This window comes from Scomber scombrus, chromosome 13 (genome assembly GCF_963691925.1).
Source record: "Scomber scombrus chromosome 13, fScoSco1.1, whole genome shotgun sequence".
In the NCBI taxonomy this organism is placed as follows: domain Eukaryota; kingdom Metazoa; phylum Chordata; class Actinopteri; order Scombriformes; family Scombridae; genus Scomber; species Scomber scombrus.
The window spans coordinates 19761403-19786137 of NC_084982.1; the positions used below are offsets into that span (position 1 = coordinate 19761403).

Sequence of the window (24735 nt, forward strand, 5' to 3'; positions counted from 1 at the left end):
TTTTCACATATTTAAAACGTGGAGCATTGTGGTTTTGTTAGCAGAAAGTAGTGCACATGCTATGTACACCACTTTTTCGTTCGATTGTGGAATATTTGAGGGCTCTATACAGTGGAGATATTTAAACACTCAGCATGCGGACACTCAAATATAATGGTAGAGGGTAAATCTAGTGCAATATATAGTAAATAGGGAGTGATTTCAAACACAGCCTATAAAATAGGACATGGAATAATGTAGTAAACAAAAGTGTTAAGCAAACCAGAATATTTGTAATATTTTAGATTCCTCAAAGTAGCCGCCTTCTTTGCCGCCTCAACCAGTGTCATCGAGTCGCCATGGTTTTCCAAAAGTGTTTTTTTTTTTTACTTCACTCTGCGGTCAAAATTGTCTGAAACCATCTCCGTTGGGTTCAGGTCGTTTCATTGTGGAGGCCGGGTTGTCTGAAGCAGCACTCCATCAGTCTCCTTCTTGGTCAAATAGCCTTTACGTAGTCTAGCGGTGTGTTTTTGGTCCTGTTTGTCCTGTTGGAAAATACATGATGGTTCCACTAAGCACAAACTAGATGAGATGACGTGTCGCTGCAGAATATTGTGGTTGCCATGTTGGCTAAGTGTCCCTTTAGTTCCTAATAAATCACCAACAGTGTCACCAGAAAAGCATCACACCTCCTCCTCCTTTTCCTCCTTCATGTTTCATGGTGGGAAAAACACATGCAGATACCATATACAGATACAGCAGTTGGAACCAAAAACCTTAAACATGGACTCATCAGATCAAAGTACAGATTTCTGCTGGTCTAATGTCTGTCCAAACAGTTCTCTTCTTCGACGTGGTCTCCGACAGCAGTAGTTTCATTGTCGACCATTAAAGACGTGATCCACACAGTCTAATCCGAACACTTAATGTTGTTGAGATGTGTCTTCTACTTGAACTCTTGCATTTATGTCATTTATGTCGGCTCTAATCTGAGGTGCCGTTAATTGGTCATTTCTAACTCTAATGAACTTATCCTCTGCTGCAGAGGTGAGTCTTAGTCTTCGTATCATGATGCGGTCTTCATGAGAGCCAGTTTCATCACAGTTGTTGAAGGTTTTAAGGTTTTTGTTACTGCACTTGAAGAAACTTTCAAAGCTTTCTGGATTGACTGATCTTCCTGTCTTAAAGTGATGATGGACTGTCGTTTCTCTTTACTTAGATGAGTGGTTCTTAGTAGCGGATTATTATGGATTATTACATTAGTCAAATAGCTCAAATAACTCTGGTCTCAAACACATTTACAAATTTGAAATTTACTTTTGACAAGGCACGCCTCTTAATTCAAAACTATTCCAGGTGACGACGTCATGAAGCTGGTTAAGATCTTGCCAATAGTGTAAAGAAACTTAAAATATGGAACATATTTTGGCTTGTTAACAACTTTTTTGTCTATCATATGATTTCATACGTGTTGTTTCATAGTGTTTGTCTTCAGTATTGTTTTACAATTAAGAAAAACCCTTGAATGAGTCGGTGTTTCCAAACTTTTGATTGGCACTGTATGTGTGTTTATGACACGATGGTCTGAAAGCTGTTTGGAGGCTTAATAGCAGCATGTTTGTCTTAAAGTTACTGGTCAGATGATCTTGGGTAGAGTGCTACTGCTGTGAAGACTCTTGATGCTGGGGGATGATGATGCTGCAAACTTCTGTCTTTACATATCCAAAATAGTTGAGTTGTGACCAAACAGTTTGAATTTAAATTTGAATATTTTCTGTTTTCTTTGGTTTTCTGTGATAGTAATGTCTAATGTCTTTGGCTTATGGACATTTGAGGAGTCACTGTGAGCTTTGGGAAACAGTGATAAACATTTTATGGACTAAACAACTAATCAGTGAATTCAGAACATAATTGACATTGTAAAAAAAAAAAAATTAAAAAAAAATGTTTGAATCAGAAATGGATGACAGTTAATTGCTCATCTGGTCTCTGTTGATCAAATCATAATAACCATTACATCAGATTTATTTTCAGGAAATATAGTTTAAAATCAATCTGTTAGAAAAACATTCATGCATTCATGTGCAAGTGTCTTCATAGGTTTCAACATCTGAGACTTGAGAAGCCGTTGGGTGAGAGTTTCATGAGTCACAGTGAGAGTTGTTGAAGCCACATAAATAGAGATGTTTAGGATGAAAGGAGCTCTTAAACAAGGTTGAAGTAAGTTAATAAGAGTTAAAAAATAAATAAAAAGAATCTCAAACCAAACTGTACCTGGGATGTAAAGAAAGCAGGGAAAGAACTAATTAGCCACTGTGAGCGACTGAGTGGGTTATCCCAGAGGTCCAGACCTTTTGAGCAAGCTGTACAGCATCCAATTGCAGCTTTAAAGTGAGACTCAGCTGTGACCCCTAAATCCTGTCCAAGGTGCAGACAGGACAGTAAGTGGTGAAATGTTACACCCTCAAATGACCTGCACAGAAAGTACTGATACTTGGTAATTGGACATCTTTATTGCCTTGTTGATTTACAGCATTAAAGGTGGTAACGAGGCTGTTTATGTGCTATTGAAAAGTGGGCTTTGCCAATGTTCCTTTCACATATATAGACTCGCCTGCTTAATAGGAATTTATACTCACACACTCTGACAGGGCTGAAATGTTGATGTAATTTGAGTATCTGCACTCTAAATAGACTTTTTACAGTTGTTACAGCGAACCCACAGCTGCAGGTTAAACCTCTTTTGCACTCGGCGTTGTGTTCATTAGTGCAGACTGGACCGAGGTCGGGACTGAGAGCTTTTAATACTTCGAATTCAGACATGATTGGAAGCAGCTTGTGTGAAGTCTCTGTGAGGAGCATCAAAGTGCCACGCTCCCTCTAGTGGCTAAAAATGAACCCTGCAAGACAGATTTTAAAGTCTTTCCCACAGCAGACCTTCATTTTAAGCCTCCTCAGTTTGTTTTCCAACTAATCAGTATTTCTAAGTACACAGTATACTTTTACCCCAATGCAAATGAACCCAAAATACTGCATCATTAGTATCAAAAGGCTCCTTTTAGGTGATTTAATTACATTAAGTCATGATAAGATACATGCTATAACAAAGCAGTGACACTCATCTTAATTAATAATAATAATAACTTTATTTGTAAAACACCTTTCATACAAGAAATGCAGCTCAAAGTGCTTTACAATAACACCAAGTGCTTCACATTTAAAGGGCCTTAAAGGGGCATAAACCACGTATTACAATTTAAAAAAAAAAAAAAAAAAAAAAAGGAACAACTAAAGAAAGGAAAGACAAAACAAATAACATTAATGTAATAAATGTCTATTCTTGCTTTTTTCTACATTGAAATGTTTTTACTCATCAATTTGTTTTTATTTATTCTCTTTTATAACACAATTTTATGATTTCTGTATTTTGCTGCCTTGTGAAGCATTTTGTAACTTGCAGTTTTTAAAAGTGCTCTAAATAAAGTTTATCATTATTATTATTGTTTGTATCATCATCATATAAGATGGAAAATAGAAATAGTAAAAGATTTTACAATTTTAAAATAGTGCATAGTGAAAGTAGCTAAAACATAGAATAAAGAGAATATATAAAGTCAAGAAAAATATTATTGTGAAGACGACTGATAGAAAAGCTAGTCAAAGGCTGAAGTGAAGAGGTTTAAGTTTTCTTTTAAAAATATTTAGTGGTATCTATTGGTACATAAATCAGTTTCTCTGATGTAACTGTTGTGTAACTGCAACATGAAAGTGTGACTTATTCTGTGCCGTAACTGTGCTTGAAAGCCTGAAAGCTTTCCTTCTTTGAGCTGGCTCCTGACTGAGGCTCTTTAATTCTCCGTGTGCCACAGAGAAACCAATCAAACACCTTTTTGTTTAGCACCAAGACAGAAGATGAAAACCCTCCAGACTTCGTGGCTTTGTGTTCAAAGAGAAGTAATGAGTGACTCAACCTTCACTTTTTCAACATACTTTGTCAAGTATTAATTATTTTGTGGCATGTCAGACATTTCTCTGATCATTAAGGCTCAGCGGCTGAATAGTGCGGGGGTGTTTTGGGTTTGATTGATACCTCGTGTCAAAGAATTTACTGGAATTAAGCCCAACACGAGGTCGTCTACACAGGCCTGTTGTGACAGTAGTGAGAGCTGATATTTGCCACTAGATGGCACTGTGCACCAGTTAACACATCATAGGTATCAGAGCATCTCCTGACAGCCGCTAAGATGTGCGTTCAAAGCCTGAAAATGCAGCTCTTTGAATTTATGGGTTTTCAAAGACATTAGATGAAGTGTGTGCCTTCTGAATGTTTAATACGGGCTCGGTAACGGGAACTCTCGCAGTGTTAATCTGCGATGGAGTCAGCAGTTTTATTCATGTGATTCAGTTTTGTGCATGAAGTCTTTCCTCATTGTTCTAATCTTTAAAATTTCAGTGTTACATGAGTGAAAATCATCAGGCTGAATATTTCTAAGCTTGTTTCCTCAGCTGGTAAAACACATTCAATGCAAATACAGATGTTTTTCTAATAGTGGTGTTTAATAATATAAAGCTCCGTAAATGTAGAAAGTCTTTTAACAGCTAAATACGTCTGTGTAATTAATGGTATGTTTATCTGGAAGGTTTTGGTAAAAGTTGAACTATTTATTTGCCTTATTTTTCATTTGCAAAGTGTTGAGATTTTTTATAACTCTGCTTTCTTCAGATTTACATTTGAGTCACTTACTGTAAGACAGACGGCAGAAAAAGAACTTCTCTGCACATCCTGACCCACTTATCCAGAATATTGTCATTAATCTTTTTTTTTCCTTTTGTCTTTCTTTCATGTTTCCTTGTGGCTCGTCTTCTTGCTGTAACAGGTAAGACTTTTATTAAATTCTTTATTCACTGAGATCCAAAGTGTTATCCAACAAGTGAAGGTTAATCCAGATTACAGGAGGTCCGTGTGGAGTTGTTTTGCTCTCCCTAATAATTGGTATTAAACTGGTCTGATACTACATAACACACACTTACAGTCACTCATTTAACGTGACGCAGGTTTTTTTAAAGCAGTCACATGTGAACTTTTGACTCGTTCTGATTTATCACCAGAAGATGGCAGCGCTGTCTGCTCTTACTCTAATTAGGGCCCGAGCGGCGACTGCAAGTCGCCTGGCGAAAGCCCTATTGAAATTGTAATGTTTATTATTATTATTATTATTATTTTTCCGACATTTCGTGCCCCAATTTCCCCCCTTTCCCAAATGCGAAAATGCTTATACTTTTGCACGGACATCCGGCCTCATCCGAAATTCGATGTTTTTGGGTGGTCGCACATGGTCGACGCAGAATGGCGGAATAGCGCCCCCTACAAAGTCCAAAAATGCCCATAGGGAATTTTGCTAACTTTGTCCTATGCTCACAAAATCCGGTACACATATGTATTATACCCACATATGCAAAAAAGCCTCTTGACCTCATGACCTCAACCCAACAGGAAGTCGGCCATTTTGGTTTTGATTTTTCCCGCCTAAAATTAACTCCTCCCACAGCGTTCGCCCGATCAAGTTCAAATTAGGTACGCAACATATCCAGACCTAGCTGAGCTTAAGTTGTGCTCTGCGCATCCGTAGGTCAAAGGGCGTGTCTGCCAGGGCTCAACTAACTTTGGCGTGCTCGCCATGTACATACGAGTAGCTCTCACGCCCACATACTTCATCCAATCAGCTTCAAACTTGCTGGACATGATGATGGCTCCGCCCTGAACGTCCCGATATATTAACTTCTCACGTAACTCATAGCGCCCCCCGGTGGTAACAGGAAGTTAACTAAGATTCATTAAAATTACATACTTTGCCCCATCAACTTCATTCAGAACCAGTTGGTGAAGCTATGAAGACTATGAAGCTACGAGTAATGGCGTCCGTGTGGCGACGCGGCGACCATCAATTCCTCGCCATGAAAATACGTTTGGCTTTTTGATGGCTTTATTGAACTCGTATCATCATGAAAATTGGTACACAGGTCCAGGGTGCCGACCTCAACGTCTCCATTCGCTCATAGGCGATCTCACTCGTGTCGCCCCCTAGTGGAAACAGGAAGTGCCATATTTTACATCATCATTGTGCGATTTCCACAAAACTTCACATGTGTAATCACTGTCCCACCCTGAACGCAACCGCTTGTGTTTTGTTACACTCTACTGCCCCCTGGTGGATGAACCATCAACCTCTCATAACTCCTTCATGCTTTGTCCAATTCACTCCAAACTTCACATGACTGATGAGTGGCCGCCCTGAACACACCAGACCATATGTGTAACTACCTGTGACTGCCCCCTACTGGATGAACGAAACATTGCATTTTTGGCCTCCCTCCAGGTTTTTTCTCACTTTCTGCTTCACGCCACAGCCCCGCCATGCCTCAGGCCCCGCGGTGGCATGGGTGAGCGAGGGCCCGCCATCGCCGCTTGCGGCTTTAATTATGATTCATCTTGATTAGACATGTTGCAGCAAACCTTTCCTCCCTTTAGCTGTTTGGTATTGAAGTCATTTAAGGTCAGCTCAGAAAGCGGTGACCAGAAGATTCAAATTTTAAGTCACATATATTAACCCTTAAACAGGCAGGAGTGGGAAATGAGATGTGAAAAATAAAATCCTACTTATCTCATGTGCACCTAAGTAAAACATTTCCATAAATATATCTTCTATCTATAAATATTTTGTGTATTTTGGATTTTTATGAGTTGTATCTCCACCAAGATACATTTCCCCTATTAAGGTATAAAAACAGTCATAATGGTAAACAATTGAATGCTTTATTTGATAAAGAGAAGTGATACATTCTTGGTTTCTCTCGTCAATAATATCATTTCGTTTTATCATTTCTATCAAAGTAAAGACCTACCACAAGTTTCAATTCTACCAATCTAGTCCTACCGATTCAAGGCACATACAATTGAACAACCACCTTACCCAATCATGCTCCTAACAGGGTGTTTTAAGAGTCTGTATGTCCTTCCTGCAAGTTGCCTGTTTAAGGGTTAAATAGGCTGTTTTCCTGTTTCAGCACCTTAAAAAGTGAGAATTTATGTTTTTTGGGGTCATTTTTATTTGTTATTATAAACTAGAAGTTATATGAAAATTTGCAGTTTTGGCATTTGGTTGAATAACATACGCTGTATGACTTAAATGGGCATTTTTCAGCATTAAAGAATATTCTATGGAGAAAATTATTAATTGATATAATTGCGAAAATGTTCAGTATGTTAATTGATGAAGGGAATAATTGATAGATGCAGACTTGAACCGCATACGTTACCAGATATTATTGGGGTTTAACATAAGAAACTTTTAGCGCATTAAATGTAGCAGCATAGGTTTCCAGATGAGGATCATCTCAGTGAAAGCCACATGATGGTGAAACTGTACTGACCAAACCGTAAAGCTGTGTAGGAAACTACGGTTTGTCAGTGACTAAGCTGTGCTCATGATAGCTCTGCTGTCGTCAGAGATTTAGGCCCTGACGGAGGAGTCGACATCACTTAATCCACTGACTGCTCTGTCCTCCTCCCTATACTGGTAGTCTAGCATGAGTGCGCACACACACACACACACACACACACACACACACACACACACACACACACACACACACACACACACACACATACATACAGTTTAAAGAAAATGGGCCAGGGACTGTAGCCTGATTGTTTCAGAGTTATAGATTTGATGAACTCTTCCTGACCTGCTTCAACAGCTAATGAAAGATTGAAAAAAAAAACAAGATGAGAGTAATCATGTTTTCTCATCAATCAATCTAGCCTTGATTTTTTTCCCCCCAATCGATTGATCTTTTTATAAATATATATCTATAAAATGTTATTTAAAGACCCTTATTTTTGTATGTCGGTATATTTGTTATAAAAAAGTATTCTTTTGGCGGCAGATGATTCATGAAATAGATTTTAGGTAGCACAGATGTTTTTGATATTCAGGGACAGAAATTCTTTAAAATGCTGAAAACAAACTAAGATGGACATTAACATTTTCCATGAAAGAAGAATCAAATACAGATCAATCCTGCCACACACTAACGCCTCAACCTCCACCCGAAAGATAAGATACAGCAGAGGTTGGGTTGCCGAAACTCAGTAATTTTAAAGGTACCGACCTAATTATGTTGGTACTACTGTGTGCTAATTTTTGTTGGATCAGTCGGTGCCTAATTTCAGCACCCTGTGGGACTGAGAGTGAATATAGCCTCGAAATAAAATCGCACATTTGCCGACCAACGCATCTCACACTGACGCTCTGTTACTGAGGGGAGCACAAACCCAAAGAGACGTGACCGTCGTGTGTAGCCTGTAGACTGTAAGAAAAAAGATCAGGTGTTACTTCTGTGTTTAACAGCACCGTGCAGGGCAGGTGAAAGTTGTGTGTTTACAGGGTTTGTGTGCTCTGAAAGACTTCAAGGGGCGGACGTTAAGTCACATAGCTGATGTTAGTCTAGCGTGCTAATCCTACTAAACATATAGTTGAGACCATATGTTTACATATGCAGTCTGTATCACTTTTATTACAGAGAGAGTAAAGTACTGAAAAAATGTACTAAGCAGAGCAAAGACAGTTTACGCATTTGTTAACTACTGTGGTTGGATAGAGATAAGCGTAGGGGGGATGGAAGAAAGGCAGCGCTACGAACACATTGTCAGGATAGGAATATATTAAACGTTTTTGTAGACTTTCTGAATTATCTTGTATTTCCATAGGTCTATTACAGACAACTGGAAAAAGGATTCAGTAAGTTAAGGGAAAATAAAGAGCATCCTGTATTAGAGCCACCTTGTAGGAATATACCTGAATATTTATTTCTGTGTAATGAAATCTAAACTGCTTGCTCCTTTACGATGTTTCTCTATCAACAAACCAGGAAAATAACTGCAATGAAAGCCATGGAAGCACAGGCTCCTGACCTGGAAGAGCCGGAGGATTAGTCTTTATTTACTATGCTTGCATACAAAGTGAGCTTGTTGACACAAAGCTGAGAGGAGATCACAGCTGATTTGATAAATGTTTCTCTGAAAAGCCGAAGCCAAAGACAGGCAAGCAAACTTATAGTGTGGGAGTAAATATATTCCTCAGTGCTTCATAGGACTTTCAGAATCCATTACTGACACCATTGAATAAACACAGCTGTAAGGTTTTTATTATTTAAGAGTTTTCCTGTTGGGAATATACATTTTGAGTGCACTAATTTGTATTTTTACCTGCTGACACATCAACCTGACATAGCTACAGGAGAAGTCATATGTACTGTTGATGCCTGTGTAGATGCCTCCAGTTGTTGATTCAGTATTGATGTTTCTTTAAGCAGATATTTATCGCTACGTTCACCCTCCAACTCCAAAATATGCCTTTTCGCCTCATCTTTGTCGCTGCTCGCTGCATTATTCTGTCCTGTTTTGTCTGCACTCGGAGCGCTGTGTTTTCTTTGGCAGCTAATCCCGTTAATGCCAAGTTTCACCCCACATTACTCAAACCTGCTGCTCACACACACACACACACACACACACACACACACACACACACACACACATACGCTCTTATGTAATCTGGATCTTCATCAGTGTGTGTGTGTGTGTGTGTGTGTGTGTGTGTGTGTGTGTGTGTGTGTGTGTGTGTGTGTGTGTGTGTGTGTGTGTGTGTGTGTGTGTGTGTGTGCGTGTGCGTGCACGCGTGTTTTAGACCCTTTTCTGAAACGAGTTCCTTTCCCTGCCAGCAGGTGCTTAAGTGTCTCAATGAACACCGCAGAGGTTATTGGCTGAGGAATGTACTACGGATCGCAGCTATCAGCAGAAAGTCCACCTGCAGTCACTGTTTGAAGTTTACTCCAGAAATGTGGTGTCACTGTTTTCGACTTTAACACTCGAGTCACTGCTAAGGACGTTTTTAAGGACAGCTGCAGGTGTCCCTTTATGCAAAGTTAATTTATAACGTGTGATTTTTTTTTTAACTAACATGCAGAGCTGTTTGTGGTGAGCTCATGTTACCAGCAGAGTATTGTAAAAAATGCACCACCGGTCAGTGTTTAATTCAATACATTTTAACATTTCTGCATTTCTAGAACAGAAAAGCAGTGACTGCAGTGTGAGCACATACATTTGACCTGATGAGCTTCAAATAGTGCTGACAGATCGATCTAAACATCAGATTTAAGAATCAATTTGACTTTATTAAACAAAAACAAGCAATCCTCATCAGTCAAACCACCTTCTGAACATTTATCAGTCTTTGCCTGTGACGTTTTGAGACAGCGTGAATGCTGAAATGTTGGATCTAGACCTTTCCAGCTCTGTGTCTCTGGCTGACTCTCTCCCTCCTTCTCTCCCTCTGGCTCTCCCCCAGTGTGCATGAGCTGAGTACAGAGCGAGGACTAAGGACTTGCTGCTGTCAGCCCAAATGCTCCAATAGCACCTCTCTCTCTTAGAGGCCAAAGTGGCCACTCATCATTCCTCCCTGCCTCTCTGACTGACTCACTCAGTAGCTCTCTGTCATTCTCCATAGTGAGGGTGTGACTATGGAAAACCACTGCCAGGGCTTACTGGTAAAGTCTGTGTGCACTCTACACTATCAAACTACAGCTCAGCCAAAAGCCTTTACAATTCAACAATTCAATAGGCCTCTTTTTTCATCGCTGGGACATGCCAGGCCTCTTTTATTAACTTTAGAGATTGCATTTCCGCAGAAACGCAGCAGATTGTGGCAGCAATTCGTCTTCCTGTGAGAAAGAGACAGTTTGCAGCAAAAAACACAGGAATTAAAACAGAAACAAAAAATAGAGACATACAGAGCGCTTCTAGCATCATAATCAAAAAGAAAAAGACTGTATGGTGTTATAGAACAAGCTGTTATATTGCAGTATTTCTATTTCAAACATGGAAAGGTGAGAAATAAACCTTCCTGTCATGCGTTTAGCTTCTGAACTTGAACTCTGAATCTACCTTTTTTGGCTGTACTTTGTATGATTTAATAATTTGCTGGTATTTGCAAAAGTAGATTAAGTGTTTGACTTTTCTTACACAGTAGACCTTTATTTAATACAGTACATGCACCACTAGATGGGCCTGCTAATCGATGCATACATTACTTCATGCATTCCGGTAGCATTAATACTATAGTTGAGTGTTTGTAGCTTTATCACATTTTTGCTTTGCTACAAGATTTAAAGTCTCAAAAGTCCATGCTGAGCATCACTGGAGGCTGGTCAGATATGTGCTTATCCAGAACGTAGTAGAAGAAGAAGATAGTGAGTAAAGCCCTTCAACTTCTTCAACAACAAAACTAAGATGTTGATGCTGCAACTTTTTGATGCTGCAGGACTTGTTTTTCACCTCGGATCTATTTAGAAACTGACTTCACTGTTAGTTTGGAAGAAATCCAATATTTCCAGAGGCAAAGACCAGTGATTGTGCAGTAAGTGGTGTTTTTGTTCATTCGAGTGCCTCACAGTTTATTCCTTCACTCAGACATTGACGTGAACTGTTCTGTCAGCCAGCATTTAGGTCGGGTAGATAAAAGTAATCAGATTATGCAGTTATTTGCAAGTATGTAATTAGTAACTCACTCACATTGAGGAAAGTTTCACGCCTACGAACATCTATTTATCTGTAGGCTGCAGATGTGACAGCAATTCATCTTCCTGTGAGAAACAGTTTGCAGTAAATACACAGGAATTAAACCAGAAACAAAACAAAACAGACAAACATAGCGCCTCTCACATCATAATCAAAAACTAAAAGACTGAGAAGTGCTATAAAATAAGCCACTATCTTTGTTTTTGTTTTTCACAACAAAAATGGATGAACTTTAGATTTATAGCCACCCCTGCCAGAGGCAACAGTGGTGACTGTAGTTCATGTAGTTCATGACCTTTAAGAGGAAAGCTTATTTTATTCTGAAACCTTTTTAACTAAGGATGAAGCATTGCACATATCAGAAATGCCAATATCATACAGGCTTAATCACTTGTAGCACTGGACTAACTTGACACCATACAATGTAATGTATAGCCCTCATAGCCCCTCATCTTTCCCCAATGATGATGTCCATGGCTGCTGTAATACTAATTTGATGAGGTTTTTTGTTAGTTGTTTTTTCCCTTCTTTTAAATTTATTTACTCTTTACTTCCTTCTTATTCCCCCTTTTTCAATTGATTAAATAATTGAATTCCTTCATCTTACTTCTTACTTCTTCTTACGTCTGTTTTCTTTCCGTCGTAGATTGTCATTGGAAAAGTAACGTCATGAAAAAAATGATGAAATTGATATCAGCTGCCCATGACAGGCTGCAACAACAAAGTGATTATGACATGAGCCGTTATAAAAGAGGCCGTTATGTCTACTCAGTGTTACACCATATAGAACATCACAGAGAGAACATTGAGCCTTTTATATATTGTTTTTATTGATAAACAACCAAAGTTTTCAAGTTGTTTGAGGTCTGTTAGTCTGAAAAAGGTTGCTCAGTTAAAGTAAAGAGCTGTTGGACTTTTATGGCCCATCGAGAGGTCACGTGATGCTGATTTGCCCCAGCACACCAAGTTTGTTAGGACAAGTAAAATCCCCCGCATTGTGCTCATCCCCTCTACCTGTTGTTTCTTGGCCGGCCGTCTCTAAGCCGCCGGAGGCTCTGTGAGGGTATGTTGTGTTTTCTGTCCGCTGAGGCTCTAAGCCATCTTAAGGCAGCCTTTCAATGAGAAATGACAAGATAAGACCCTGATGCACAGGGTCTCTTGACTATCACGCACAGGGCTGGCATACAAGCCTACAGGGTGGGTTCGAAAAAAATCTTGATTCAGTTGGAAACTGCCCACTAAAGCAACAAGTGAAACTGTCAGAGCTCCTTTTGCTGTTTTTATGAAAAGACAAAAAAAGACCCTGACAGCTTTGAACACTCAGTGATCCCAACCAGAAAAATATGTAGGCTTGTTGGTAATCCCTGACGTACGTGACTTTGAGACCGAGCCTGTGCACATCCAGACCACGCGTTTAGACATTTATTAAGACATCTACATCACTGCTTTTGTCTCACTTATGTGAAGCAGAAGTGATTATAAAACTAGATTATTATAAAGAGACACATAATTGTTTATTGGCTAGTAAAATATGAAGTGATGTTGAAGAGTTGAGGCTCAAACTCCTATTGTATAATCCAGTCTCAGGCTATAGAGGGCCTGTGGTGTCAGAGCAGGGAAATCACTGGGCCACATGCTAATCTCTGTTGATGGTTTATGTAACTCCTAGTGTCACATGATCACACGTCACCACCCGCCCAGCTACCGTCTCTACTCAGTCATTCACTCACTAGTCAGCCATTCAGACACAAATGGATGACAGAGGAAAAATGAGCACACACACATACACAGTCATCCCAACCTGCTAATGCTACATTTTGATTGCCTGTGCAGGTGCTCTCACTAATGCATCTATAGCGGGCCGACTCCGATCTCTCCACCAGGTTTTATAAGGAACGAGGGGTGTTAGTTACACTAAACAAAGACGCTCGGGACACACTGCTCTGTCACTTTGTGGAGTATTTATGTTCCTCCTGACGGACGGCTCCATGAGAGTGCGCGGAGTACGAGGGCAGGGCCATGACGAGATGGCAATGAAGCTTTTGTTCTGGGAGCTGGAGCAGCATCTCAAAAGGTAAAATAAAGACAGGGAATCCCCCAGGGAGGCAGTGCACCGTAGCGCTGCCTGGGCCAATCACTACTGTAGCTGCACACAAAAGGCTACGTGGCTGTATTGTCTCCCTCTCTGAACTTCCTATTCAGTCATTCACGGCTTCAGGGGTCGCGTTAAAATTGAGATAAAATTAAACAGGTACTGTACTAAAAACTGGTTTGAGTGGTACTGATCAGCATTTGTTCTTTTTAAATCTGTAGTTGATAAATTGGGAGGTATACTTAAGTGTTATAACAGTGGCACAGATATACTATACATATCTGTCACCTACCCTAATACCTCCAGGGCACAGTGAGTAATTGAACCCACAGCATGTTTCCTTTTTTGCCATATTTGGCTGTTTTGTAGCAGCTCAGTTTCCATCATGTTAGTCCATCTGGTCTCACATGAAGTCACCCTCTGCTCTACAGCAGTATCACACAATCAAGCTTTTTTAAATTATTATTCTTACTGATTTCTACAGCTCTCACAATGTATGCAATGTTAACCCTTTTTATATATGGTTTACTGGTACCAGTTTATTTGTTACACATGTCCAATCAGTACGGTATCTAAGCAGCAGAGCATTTTTTTGTGAAATGCTTGTGTTTGTTGACACTGTATTAGAGAGGTCAATGTAAATGTAGTATTTAACCCCTTTGTGATTTAAGCTTGTTTGATTTAAAAGAATCTCTTGATTATATGTAGCAAGAAACGGATTTATATGAATATTGAATATTTTGTACAGATTGAACAGATGCATATTTGTTTTTGGAAATGGATGTGTACTTGTGTGTTTAAAATGCTGCAAACTACTAATTAGTACTAAAAAGACTGCTTTCTATTCAAGCAGGCCTCTGTATGAGGACCTCAAGCTTTCGGGTGAACACAGTTTGAGTCAGTTCTCTCTTCGGTTGCATCAGTAGGTCAGTGGGCTAGATTTGTTATACAGCAAATCAGCAAGGCCATCAGTTGGCTGACCTACATAAAACACTGTCTGCATTTGATAAACACTCAAGTGTTTGCTACTAAATCAAGTACGCATGCTAAGAAAACAGCTTTTTTTGTGATGTTAGCATCCCCTCAAAATATCAAAGGCATGCTGTCATTGGTAAACTGCACTGGTGGAAAGTAAATCTCATTAATCTTAACAAACAAACACTTAGATCCACTTGATTTTCAGTGGTGTGCAGCACTTAAACTCTGGATTTGTTGCTGAAAGCATGGAAATCTTGTTTTGACCAGACGCTCATTAAAGTGCTTTATTTTATTTTTTGGAACATGTAACTTCTCTCTTTCCGCCAGTGTAGCTTGAATCAAACCTTTGTGTGCTAGAGAGATCGCATCAGATGCAGGTTTCATTCCACAAGAGCTGCAAGTCATACAGGCTATTTTGGTCTTGATAATTGGCTGAACCCTCTTCCATTCAAAGAAAACACCGGAAGAGATAAGTGTGGCTTAGAGTGTCTCATTAAGCTGTTTGACTTCATGTTGAGTGCTCAAGTGTTTGACTGGGATCAGAAGTAAGCAGAAACTGACATCAGGACAAGTTCTCAGGAGCTAAGTTTGAGCTCTGTTCATGGTAACGGTGCTTTAAACGGCTGAGACTCAGGTGTAGTGCAATCTGACTGCGATGTGATACCCAAATAAGCCTTATCCCTTAGTTTAGAGCGGACCACTGACTTTTAAATCAGTTGGAAGGTGCTTTTCAATTACTCCTGGTATTAGTGATATATTTGCCACCTCTCCCACTATTGAATACAGCATTTCGTGAAAGTAAATGGTCCAATGTGACAATGAAATGTATTTATTAGGATCTGTAATGTCATTAAACACCATTTATGAGTCTAAACACCTTTGAACATTTTAATTTAACTAACACTTTTTTTTATTATATCTTCCTAAAATACTGGAAAACCATTAGCCGTATTAATGAAAGTTTTATCTGTCCCCGGTGACTGTAGTGTACTCTAACATTGGTCTTGGATGTCTTGCAGTATTTTATGTGGACCTTTCCATACCTGTGACTTGGTCTTCATGTTCCTGTGATGACACACCTGCTCTTATTTTATGTCAGGAGTTTAACCACCGGTTTGTGCTCATTATTTTAAAGCATTACCAAAACTCTAAATTGGTTGGACCTTCTTTTTATTGATAAATGTGGGGGAAAAAGAGGCTGAAAGACACATTTTTAGGAGTGTTTCTTGAATACAGAGGTCTGTATAATGTGTGGGTGTGATCTGAAGCAGGAATGTCAAGAGTGTGTACATATCATTTTTTAGGGTTTTGGGTGTACAAGGACTGTGTGAGAGTGGCCTTTCAGTGTGTGTGTGTGTGTGTGTTTTGTTTAAAAGTGGGAATTACTGTGTGGAGGAGTTTGTTTTTAGGTGTGTCTGCGTGACTGCTCAGCACAAAGATACTCCCCTTTGTAAAGTGTTGTGAAGGCAGTTTTGGGAGTGTGGTAATGTCATTACGTTGACCTCTTTGATCTCCTGTATCATCTGAATGTCTTATAATATCTTGCTAACTTGGTTCTCATGCGTTTTAAATCTCATCAGGACTCGGTGAGAAGTTCTAATCACATCAGTGAAAGGCTGAGGCACGAGAAGAAAATTGCTTAAGAATAGCAACACCATATTTTGTGAACAGGATTATTGGCCTCGGGTATGATGGTGCAAAAGAGCCTTTGTATCATTCTTTCAAAAATATGAATGAAAGCTATCAATTCAGGTGATCAGCAAAGAGAGAAATTAATAGTTACCAATGAGACGATACTGATAAAACGCATTGTGCACGTTTTTTAAGGTGTCACTGTTTGCATTGATGGATATGTACTCACCAATAGTTGTAGTTTCTATCTTCACAGTTGACAGCTCGAATATCTATTTTACTAGATCAATTATTTGATCATTAATAATTGTTTAAAGGAACGGTTCACATTTTTAAAGTCTGTCTTAAAATAACAGTCCGGTGCCAACACAATGAACAATGAAACAGGTTTTTCTTGCTGTAATCATGATTCTTGTTCATACTGATCTGTCATAATGCATTTACTATGCAAGTGATGTGAGACAAAATCCACTCTCCTTGTTTAGAGAAAAATGTATTCATGTACTTTGTTTATTTGAAGAAAATGATGCTTCAATAGTCTGAGTTTGTAAAATATCTTACCCATATGCAGCCTTCAAGGTAAAAAATACCCGTGTTTTCCTATTCACTGGAAGGATCGTAACAAAAATTTGGCACTAAGAAGACACTAAGTAAACTTGAAAGATATTGTGTTTATTGATTGAACTGAAGCCTAATATTAGCTTCAAATAAACTTTGAGGGCTGTGGGTTTTGTCCACCACCACTTACATCGAAAGTGCTTCATGAAGGGGATCTCTTAATGCCAGTTTGGACAGTATAAATGATTACAGCAACAAAAAAATGTGTCAGGGTTCATCTGGGTGCCTGGCTATTGTTTTTAGAAAGACTTGAATCATTGTGAACTTATCCATGAGAGCTTCTTGGCTCCTTGTTAATACCATGTCTCTGCCACTATGATCTGCAGTACTCCATAAGGCCACATGGGGGCAACATGCACATATGTATGATGGTAACTCCTGGATGTCAAAAGCATTTTTAATTCATCACCTGCCTTAGATAAAAGGCATGTTTCTATCTGTTCAGAAAATTACCTTTTAACTATCCTCTTGATATAATGCTTTCATTGTTGATTGTATAGATATTAAATATGTCGGTGTTTTTTTGTTGTCAGTGGTGAATCCTGACATGATTTATTGGATACTGTGTTTGGACATCCCTGGATACTTTGCTTCAGGACAGATTATTTTAAACAATTTTTCCCAATTCCCCATTATCATCAGAATGTAAAAATGTTGTAAAATTATGCAATTATACACATTGTGGCACCCATACAAATTGAGCATAAAATGACTTATTTGGCACCAAAACTGCTTATATTCACTTCTGAGTTAGAAGATAACTGACCATGAGTAATAAATAATGAGATATTAGCATAGGGATTCCCTGAAAGTCCCCTGGGTAGACACACGCTTTGCTTTCTTCTTAAAGAGATAAAAACAAGATTACATCTGTGAGGTTAAAGAGGCAGATGTAAATTCCAATCGTAATAAAGCCCAAAAGGCAGCACTGGTAGCTGACACATCACATTGAAACACGGGGCTGATTAATGTACACCGTCGCTGTCTTTCTTGCCCTTCCCCTGCCCTGTTTTTCAGCATTACAGCTCTTTCTTCTTCCCCTTCCCATCCGGTTTTCCCCGGTTCCATCCACCTCCTTTCCGCTCTTGGAATATTTTATGGTAAAATCATCAGCTGAGCGGCAGGTGGGGGCGTTCCTGCATAAATTACGCAAATGAGGTCGGTCTCGACCAATCAGGGGGCAGCTCTTCGGCGTGTCACTGGATAAATTATGCCGGTTTGTCCCTGAGCTGCAGAATTTTTTTTGTGTGTGTGTAGCAACGAGATGAGCTGACCTTGGACTGTATTTGTACCGCTGCTGTCGGTGCACGAACATTACCGGACAAAAAAAAAATAATACCAATACAGCCGGGTGTTGGATGTGTCTGGCGGAGCTGGTGAAGTGAGTCGGGACACAGGGGCTGTTTTGCTTAACGGACTATAAAAACATGAACAGCATGAATACGCCGTGCTACACCGTGGCTATGGATCTAGGCGTCTGCCAGCTGAGAAATTTCTCCATATCCTTTCTGTCGTCGTTGCTGAGCGCAGAGAGCTCGCACGTCAAGCTTGACAATAGGTAAATACTGCCATTTAAATAAAACACATGCAGCGGTGAATATAGATAGACTGCTGTCCTTTTTTAGTACGTGTGTTGATGAAAGGGCTCGCCTGCCTTTCACCTGCACTGCCCAGTTAATGTGATGGATGCTTCAGTGGCTGCGCTGCCATTTAAAAAAAAAAAAAAAAAAGAGAAAAAAGAAGTGCTTTCCAGGGAAGGAAAAAGGGACATTGAAAACAGCCCGTTGATTTTTATAGAAATTTCCAGTAGCTTCCCCCCCTGTAACAATCCCACATTACTATAAAGAGAGAGAGGCTGCTTCTCCGCGGGGCTCTGGCTGGTCTTTTTTATATATTTTATTAATTATTTACTGTACTGCACAGATTGGCTGTGAGCATGCCTCATCAATTTCTCTTTCTCTTTTGCAGTTCGTCAGGAGCCAGCGTTGTGGCCATAGACAACAAGATTGAACAAGCAATGGTGAGTTTTTGTGTTGTTTTTCCTCTCTCTCCTTTAAAAAAAAAAAAAAAAAAATGTTATTTACAAAGAGACAAATAAAAGTGAGTGGCATTGATTAGGATTGAGTAGTAACCGTCCGTGTAACCTAGGTAACCTTTTGTTATGAAGCAGTTTATTAACTTATCCGCTAACATTGCTCTTTGTTTTCATTTAACGTTTAAAATCCATTGGAACAAAACAAAAAAAGTGGCCTTTGTGTGTTACGTTGGTTAAAGTTAATTATACATATGTACTAAAGCGTTAAGTAGCACTAAATATGCTAAATAAGTGAATAAATCATCTCAGTGTAACCGTTACTACTAACGTTATGTATGCAGACTGAGACAACAACATGAACGTTTTAAGTGTTGTAGAGGATTTTTTTTTTTTAAACATAAAACGACAAATGTAAAAATAATAACTAACTCAATTTACAATATGTATCTTATTAAAGAGTTTCGCAATTTAGGGGGATTTTTCTCCCCACAGAAAACAACACTTCGTTTCGTTTTCTGTTTCACTCCCGTTGTGGTTTCTGTCAGCGCTGCTGTTGCTAGGCAAACTGGAAGGCTCTCACGGCCAGTTATAAATATCTCGGCCTCTGATTGGCTAACACTTTAATGTAGCAGAGTTAATGACGTAGCACCCTGGGAATACACTCACCCACGTTTCTCCCTTAAAAAAATCTGTTTATTGTATTATCAATAAATATGATTTGATATCAACAGCATCACTTTAAAATATCTATTTGCACTGATGTCACGCAGTGTGTGTTTCCAGTATGTAATATACCTGGTTTACAATCACTTTGCACAGATTTAGATTGTTCAGATTGCAACTTTTTCTTTTGTATCTCATTCAAAATTCAAACCAACATAGATGTAAGCATCATTCATATAGGTCTCCAGAAACGTGATCCAGACCTTAGAGTGTGTAAAAAAAGTCTTGAATTTCACTTACAGAAGTCTTAATATTTTCTCCTTCCTACTGTAAGCAGTGATGTTTGTTATGAAAGTTAGTTTTTGTAGCTGATTGCAGGCATTATACATATATAAACAAAAAGTGGGATAGTTTCAACAATGGATTGTGCATGCAGGAAGTTGTTTAATCTGTTTTTGTGCAGTGTCAGCCAGCTCCGTCAGGCCTGTGGCAAACACTGTCACGACTGCTAGCTGAAGTAGCGAGGAAGCTTATAAACTCAATGGATAAGTGTCAATGTCAACAAAAACTTACATAATTTCATAATTTTTTGTAGGTTAATACATCAGTCTATTTTATGCTTCTTATCCAGGTCCATTTTGCATTAATTTCATTAATTATATCATGAGGAATTATTCTTATACTAGATCATATCATCACCACTGGGTTCTGATCATATTTTCTTATTTTTTGGCTGGTATTATGATCTTAAATTGAGTTTTATGAGTTATTTAAAAGGTTTTTGTGAACCCTGCCGATTCCCTGTAAATAAAATTGTTTGAATTCTTATATTTTCCACTTTTCCTGTATGAAATGATGACTAGTTTCTTCTTCAGTGACACACATTATATTCTCATTATTTTTAAGTAACATTTGCCTCGACTTCATTAAAGCACAGACAATCTTTTGGGTTATTGGGGTCACTTGATGTTCAGTTCAGGACATTTTGTAGCTTTTCTTTACTGGAGTTTGGTCCGTTTCTTCTGTTTAATCTATTGAAGTTTAGTCTGAGACATGTAAGCTCAGGTTGACGTTAACTGTAGCTGATTTTGATGGATTCATAAACTGTGATCTCTGTGTGTCGTCTCAGGACCTGGTGAAGAGTCACCTCATGTACGCCGTGCGCGAGGAGGTGGAGGTCCTGAAGGAGCAGATCAAGGAGCTGATCGAGCGCAACTCGCAACTGGAGCAGGAAAACACCCTGCTGAAGACGCTGGCCAGCCCAGAGCAGATGGCACAGTTCCAGGCCCAGGTTCAGACCGGCTCCCCGCCTGCCGCCCCTACATCTGCCACTCCGGGGCCCCCGAGCGCCGCCACCCTCGCCCAGCCTGCCTCGCACAGCTCCGGCCCCTCGGCGTAGCCCGACCCACGCAGACGAATAAGACTGACTTGACTGTTTTTCGAGCTCTGCCACGGCAGCAGAGCCAAACCTTGCCTTCTACAGCAGGAGGTTTTTTTTCGCTGTTAAGACAAGAATTTGCACATATTTATCTCAGAAGGATGCAGCTAGCGGGACGAGCGGGGGCAGTGGAGGGTGACAATCTTGAGACGCTGTACTCGGGTCGGGGGGTGGGGGGTTGTCTGTTTCAGAGGAGGAGGAATCATCGAACATTTGCCAAATAACCCTTGGACATATCAACTAGAATGTCTTATTAAGAAGGAACAAAACAGCTTATCAGTGGCGATAATATACTTAATAATAGATTTAAAAAAAAAATAAATCACTGTGCCTGTGTCTGGATTTTAAGTGATGTCGATTTTACTGATGACGGCGATGGTGGAGTAGGAGGGTGGAGGCGGAGGACGACTGTATTGGTTGTTACCTTTTTTTTCTTTCTTGCTGAATGATGTAATGTAAATAAAACCGCGGTTCTCTCTCTCTCTCGAGGCTAGATCCTAAAGTTACAGGTGGAGAGATTTAAGAGAGAGAGGGAAAGAAAGAGAGAAAAAGCCTTCTCAGAGTGACAAATGAAGAATGTGAGCAATTATTATCATGACAAAGTCCCCATCTGGAATGGGGGAGTCTTTTTGGGAGGGTGTAGGGGAGGGAGGGGGTGGGAGGGTATTTTGAACAACACTTGGCAGCATTGATGACGTTACTTCAACTGTGGGTTGGTGGGATGAACAAAAAAAAGAAAAAAAACGTGGTTTCTTATGGAAATGATGATATTATATTTTCAGTATTTCACTTTCAAAGCTCCTCATTTAGGTTTTTTTTCTTTTTGTTTTTTTTTTGCCCGTGACAAAAAGCTCATCATTGCCGTTTTCTCAGCCCTGCAGTGGCATGTAATTTAAACCTTTATTTGACAGGGTTGAGAGACATTTTTGGGCTAAAGCTTTTTTTTTCTTTTCCTAAAAAGTTTGATGGGCAGAAGATGATGTATATTTCTGTATAGTGTAAGTAACATGTAAAATAATAGTGATTGAGGAGGAGGAGAAAAAGACAAACAGATGCTATCTAGGTCACACAGATTGAAGTAAAGCGAGAGACGTCGTGCCGGTCTCGCTCGGTCTGTGTCGTCTATTTTTAATGCTGTATTTTCAAGAATTGTGGATCGATGGGAGTTTAGGTTATTTAAGTGACAACACACAAGCCAACAATGTTGTCCAATTCCCCTTTACTGCTACATTAACTCTTACTGTAAAACCATTTCCACTTGGCTATCTTTTTTTTTTTTTTTTCCTGACGTATTGCACCTTTTATTTTTATTTTTTTGACAGTGAAGTACTTCTGGATGAACAATATCTTCAACCTTTAAAAAATCAAAACAAAAAAAGCAACACAAATACAAACTCTGGAGATGGTTTTTCTTTTACATTCTGTGTATCAGTTGTATGCTCATGTTCTGTGCATGTTTTTTCCGCGAAGACCGGATGAAAAATTGTAACATACATTACCACAAAAAAATTGCACTTGACAGCCGCACTTCACAACTTTCAATAAACATGCTTAAGGAAGAATAACCAACCCCGGTGACTGCTCTCGTCCTTCTTTTCTTCTTCTCATCGCTTCCCGACACTGACGGGACGTTGGGAGTCGTATTGCAGCTGTGTGAGTTCCCGTCAGCTTTAGGCGTCGCTGGATTGAGGTTGATGATTATCTAGTAGTTTAAAGGACAGTGTTTCAAGTTAAAGCAGTAGTCAGGTTTCCACTTCCAAGCTGTAATTGTGCCTCCTGTTCATACTGGGTATTAAAAGATCTCCTTCAAATGTGCTTTCAGTGTCAATGAGAGGGGACAAAATCCAGTGTATCCGAGCAGTCATTTTAAAGGTTTATTTGAAGCTTGTTTGAGACTTCAGCGGTCTGAGTTAGTCATATCATGTCGGCCACATTTACAGTCTTTTTAGCATCAAATTCCCTCTTTGTGTTTCTCTGTTGAGCTGCAGTGAAGTATAGTAACGAAAAGGGTGACTGTGACACTAAAAGGTCAACCTTGAAAGATACTTGATTTGACTCATTTGGACGACTGAAGCACATTAGTTATTTTTGATAGACAAATATATCAATGATTTATTTATTGATCACAGTACATATAGATGTTGAAGAAATGTGTTTATTTTATGATGGTATTAATTAGTAATTACACTTTGTATAAGTGTAGGAAATTAATATTTTTGAGATTCATATGAGGAAGCTGTTATAAGTAGTATTAATGCTTGAACAGGTGTATTGGATTGCATTAAGTTGCACAGGTGTTCCCAATAAAGTGCTGAATTAATATTAGTAGTTGTAGGTAGTTACTGATGGAGGGTCCGATGATAAACATAGAGCCCAAAGTAGAGCCCTGGTTGAACCAATAAAAGATTGATATGGCTTAATTTTACAGATCTTTAAATTCCTGATAACTTCTCAGCAAAGGTTTCCAGACAGAACTGAGTCTTATGGCATCAATTACAATTAAACTATAAAGGATGTTCAGTTATAACACTTTCAATGTGCTAAAATGTGCAGTGATCTGTCAACAGGCAACTTTACAATTCAACGTTATATATGAAGAGTAAAATTTCCAATAATAAATGCTTGATGAATAAGTATTAATTTGGCCTTTAAGGAAATTCCTCTGGACATCGACTGCTTTGAAAATTAAATTTTAAAGGATGCTCAGTTATAACTTTATATAAGTTTGTCTCTGTTTTCACTATATTCCAACACCAAAACACATTTTTCTCTCCAGGAAACTTCAAAGAAATGTCTAGGAAATAACAGATCTGTAAAATAAAACTCCAGAAATGATTTGAGACAGTTTGTAGAAACACAGATCAGTATTTCAGACACATGGTCTCCCCTTGGCTGAAGTGGACTTGTTTGTGGTGGCTAAGCTACACCTTAAACAGGATGAAACTGTTTTTTATGGATTGTTATTGTAAATATTGTTTAGTGCAATAATCTCAGACAATACTGGATTTATTTTCAGCAGCTGTGGTTTGATATAAACCTCCATATCAAAAGTGAAAACCAGTGAATGGTCAAATCTTAGTAAGTTAAAGTTGGCAGCGTTACAGGAGGGAGTTAACCTGTTGTCTTCCTGTCAAACATGCAACTTTTGTCCTCCCTGTCAAAATTGACTCAGTCTGGTTTGACTGTTTATAAAGCATAAAGGTGTAAATTATCACCCAATTCTGTGTTAGACCTTTTTAGCCAACCTCATTTCAACTTATTGCCACAGGTTTTACACACATTTTTTGTAAATTATTGCCAACAGGCCTCATTTAAATTAAAGTATACATTATTTTTGAGTTAGCACCTGTTGTCCTCCAGGATCAAAATTGACCCTGGAAACCAAGATCTGGTGTGTTTCCTGCTACAAAGTGGGAGAGTTATAGTGTGTTTTTCTGCAGGTGGGATGCTCAGTTTCTCACAGGTTACTTTTAAATGTAACTTAGTTCATTTAGGGTTAGGCAATATTACACTGAAACTCCGCAGGAAACGAAACACTGTCCATCAAGGAACTGATACTTGTAGGAATTCAATTTGTAAAGGCCTTGAATGATGTCTGGAGACTCTACATCAGACACAAAGTGTAACTGAAGTGTGTTTTTGATTCTGCAGACACTTTCTGTGCA

At 39.1% G+C, this 24735-nt stretch overlaps 1 protein-coding gene across 1 annotated transcript in view; it reads left to right on the forward strand.

The window, feature by feature from the left end:
- LOC133993328 (TSC22 domain family protein 1-like) overlaps positions 1-21602 on the forward strand; it is a 41813-nt gene extending 20211 nt beyond the window's left edge. Inside the window, exons 2-3 of the mRNA XM_062432244.1 lie at positions 18903-18954; positions 20762-21602. Of these exons, the coding sequence (XP_062288228.1) occupies positions 18903-18954; positions 20762-21031 (322 nt within the window). The 3' untranslated portion in view covers positions 21032-21602. The remainder of the gene's footprint in view (positions 1-18902; positions 18955-20761) is intronic.
- The last annotated feature ends 3133 nt before the right edge of the window (positions 21603-24735 follow it).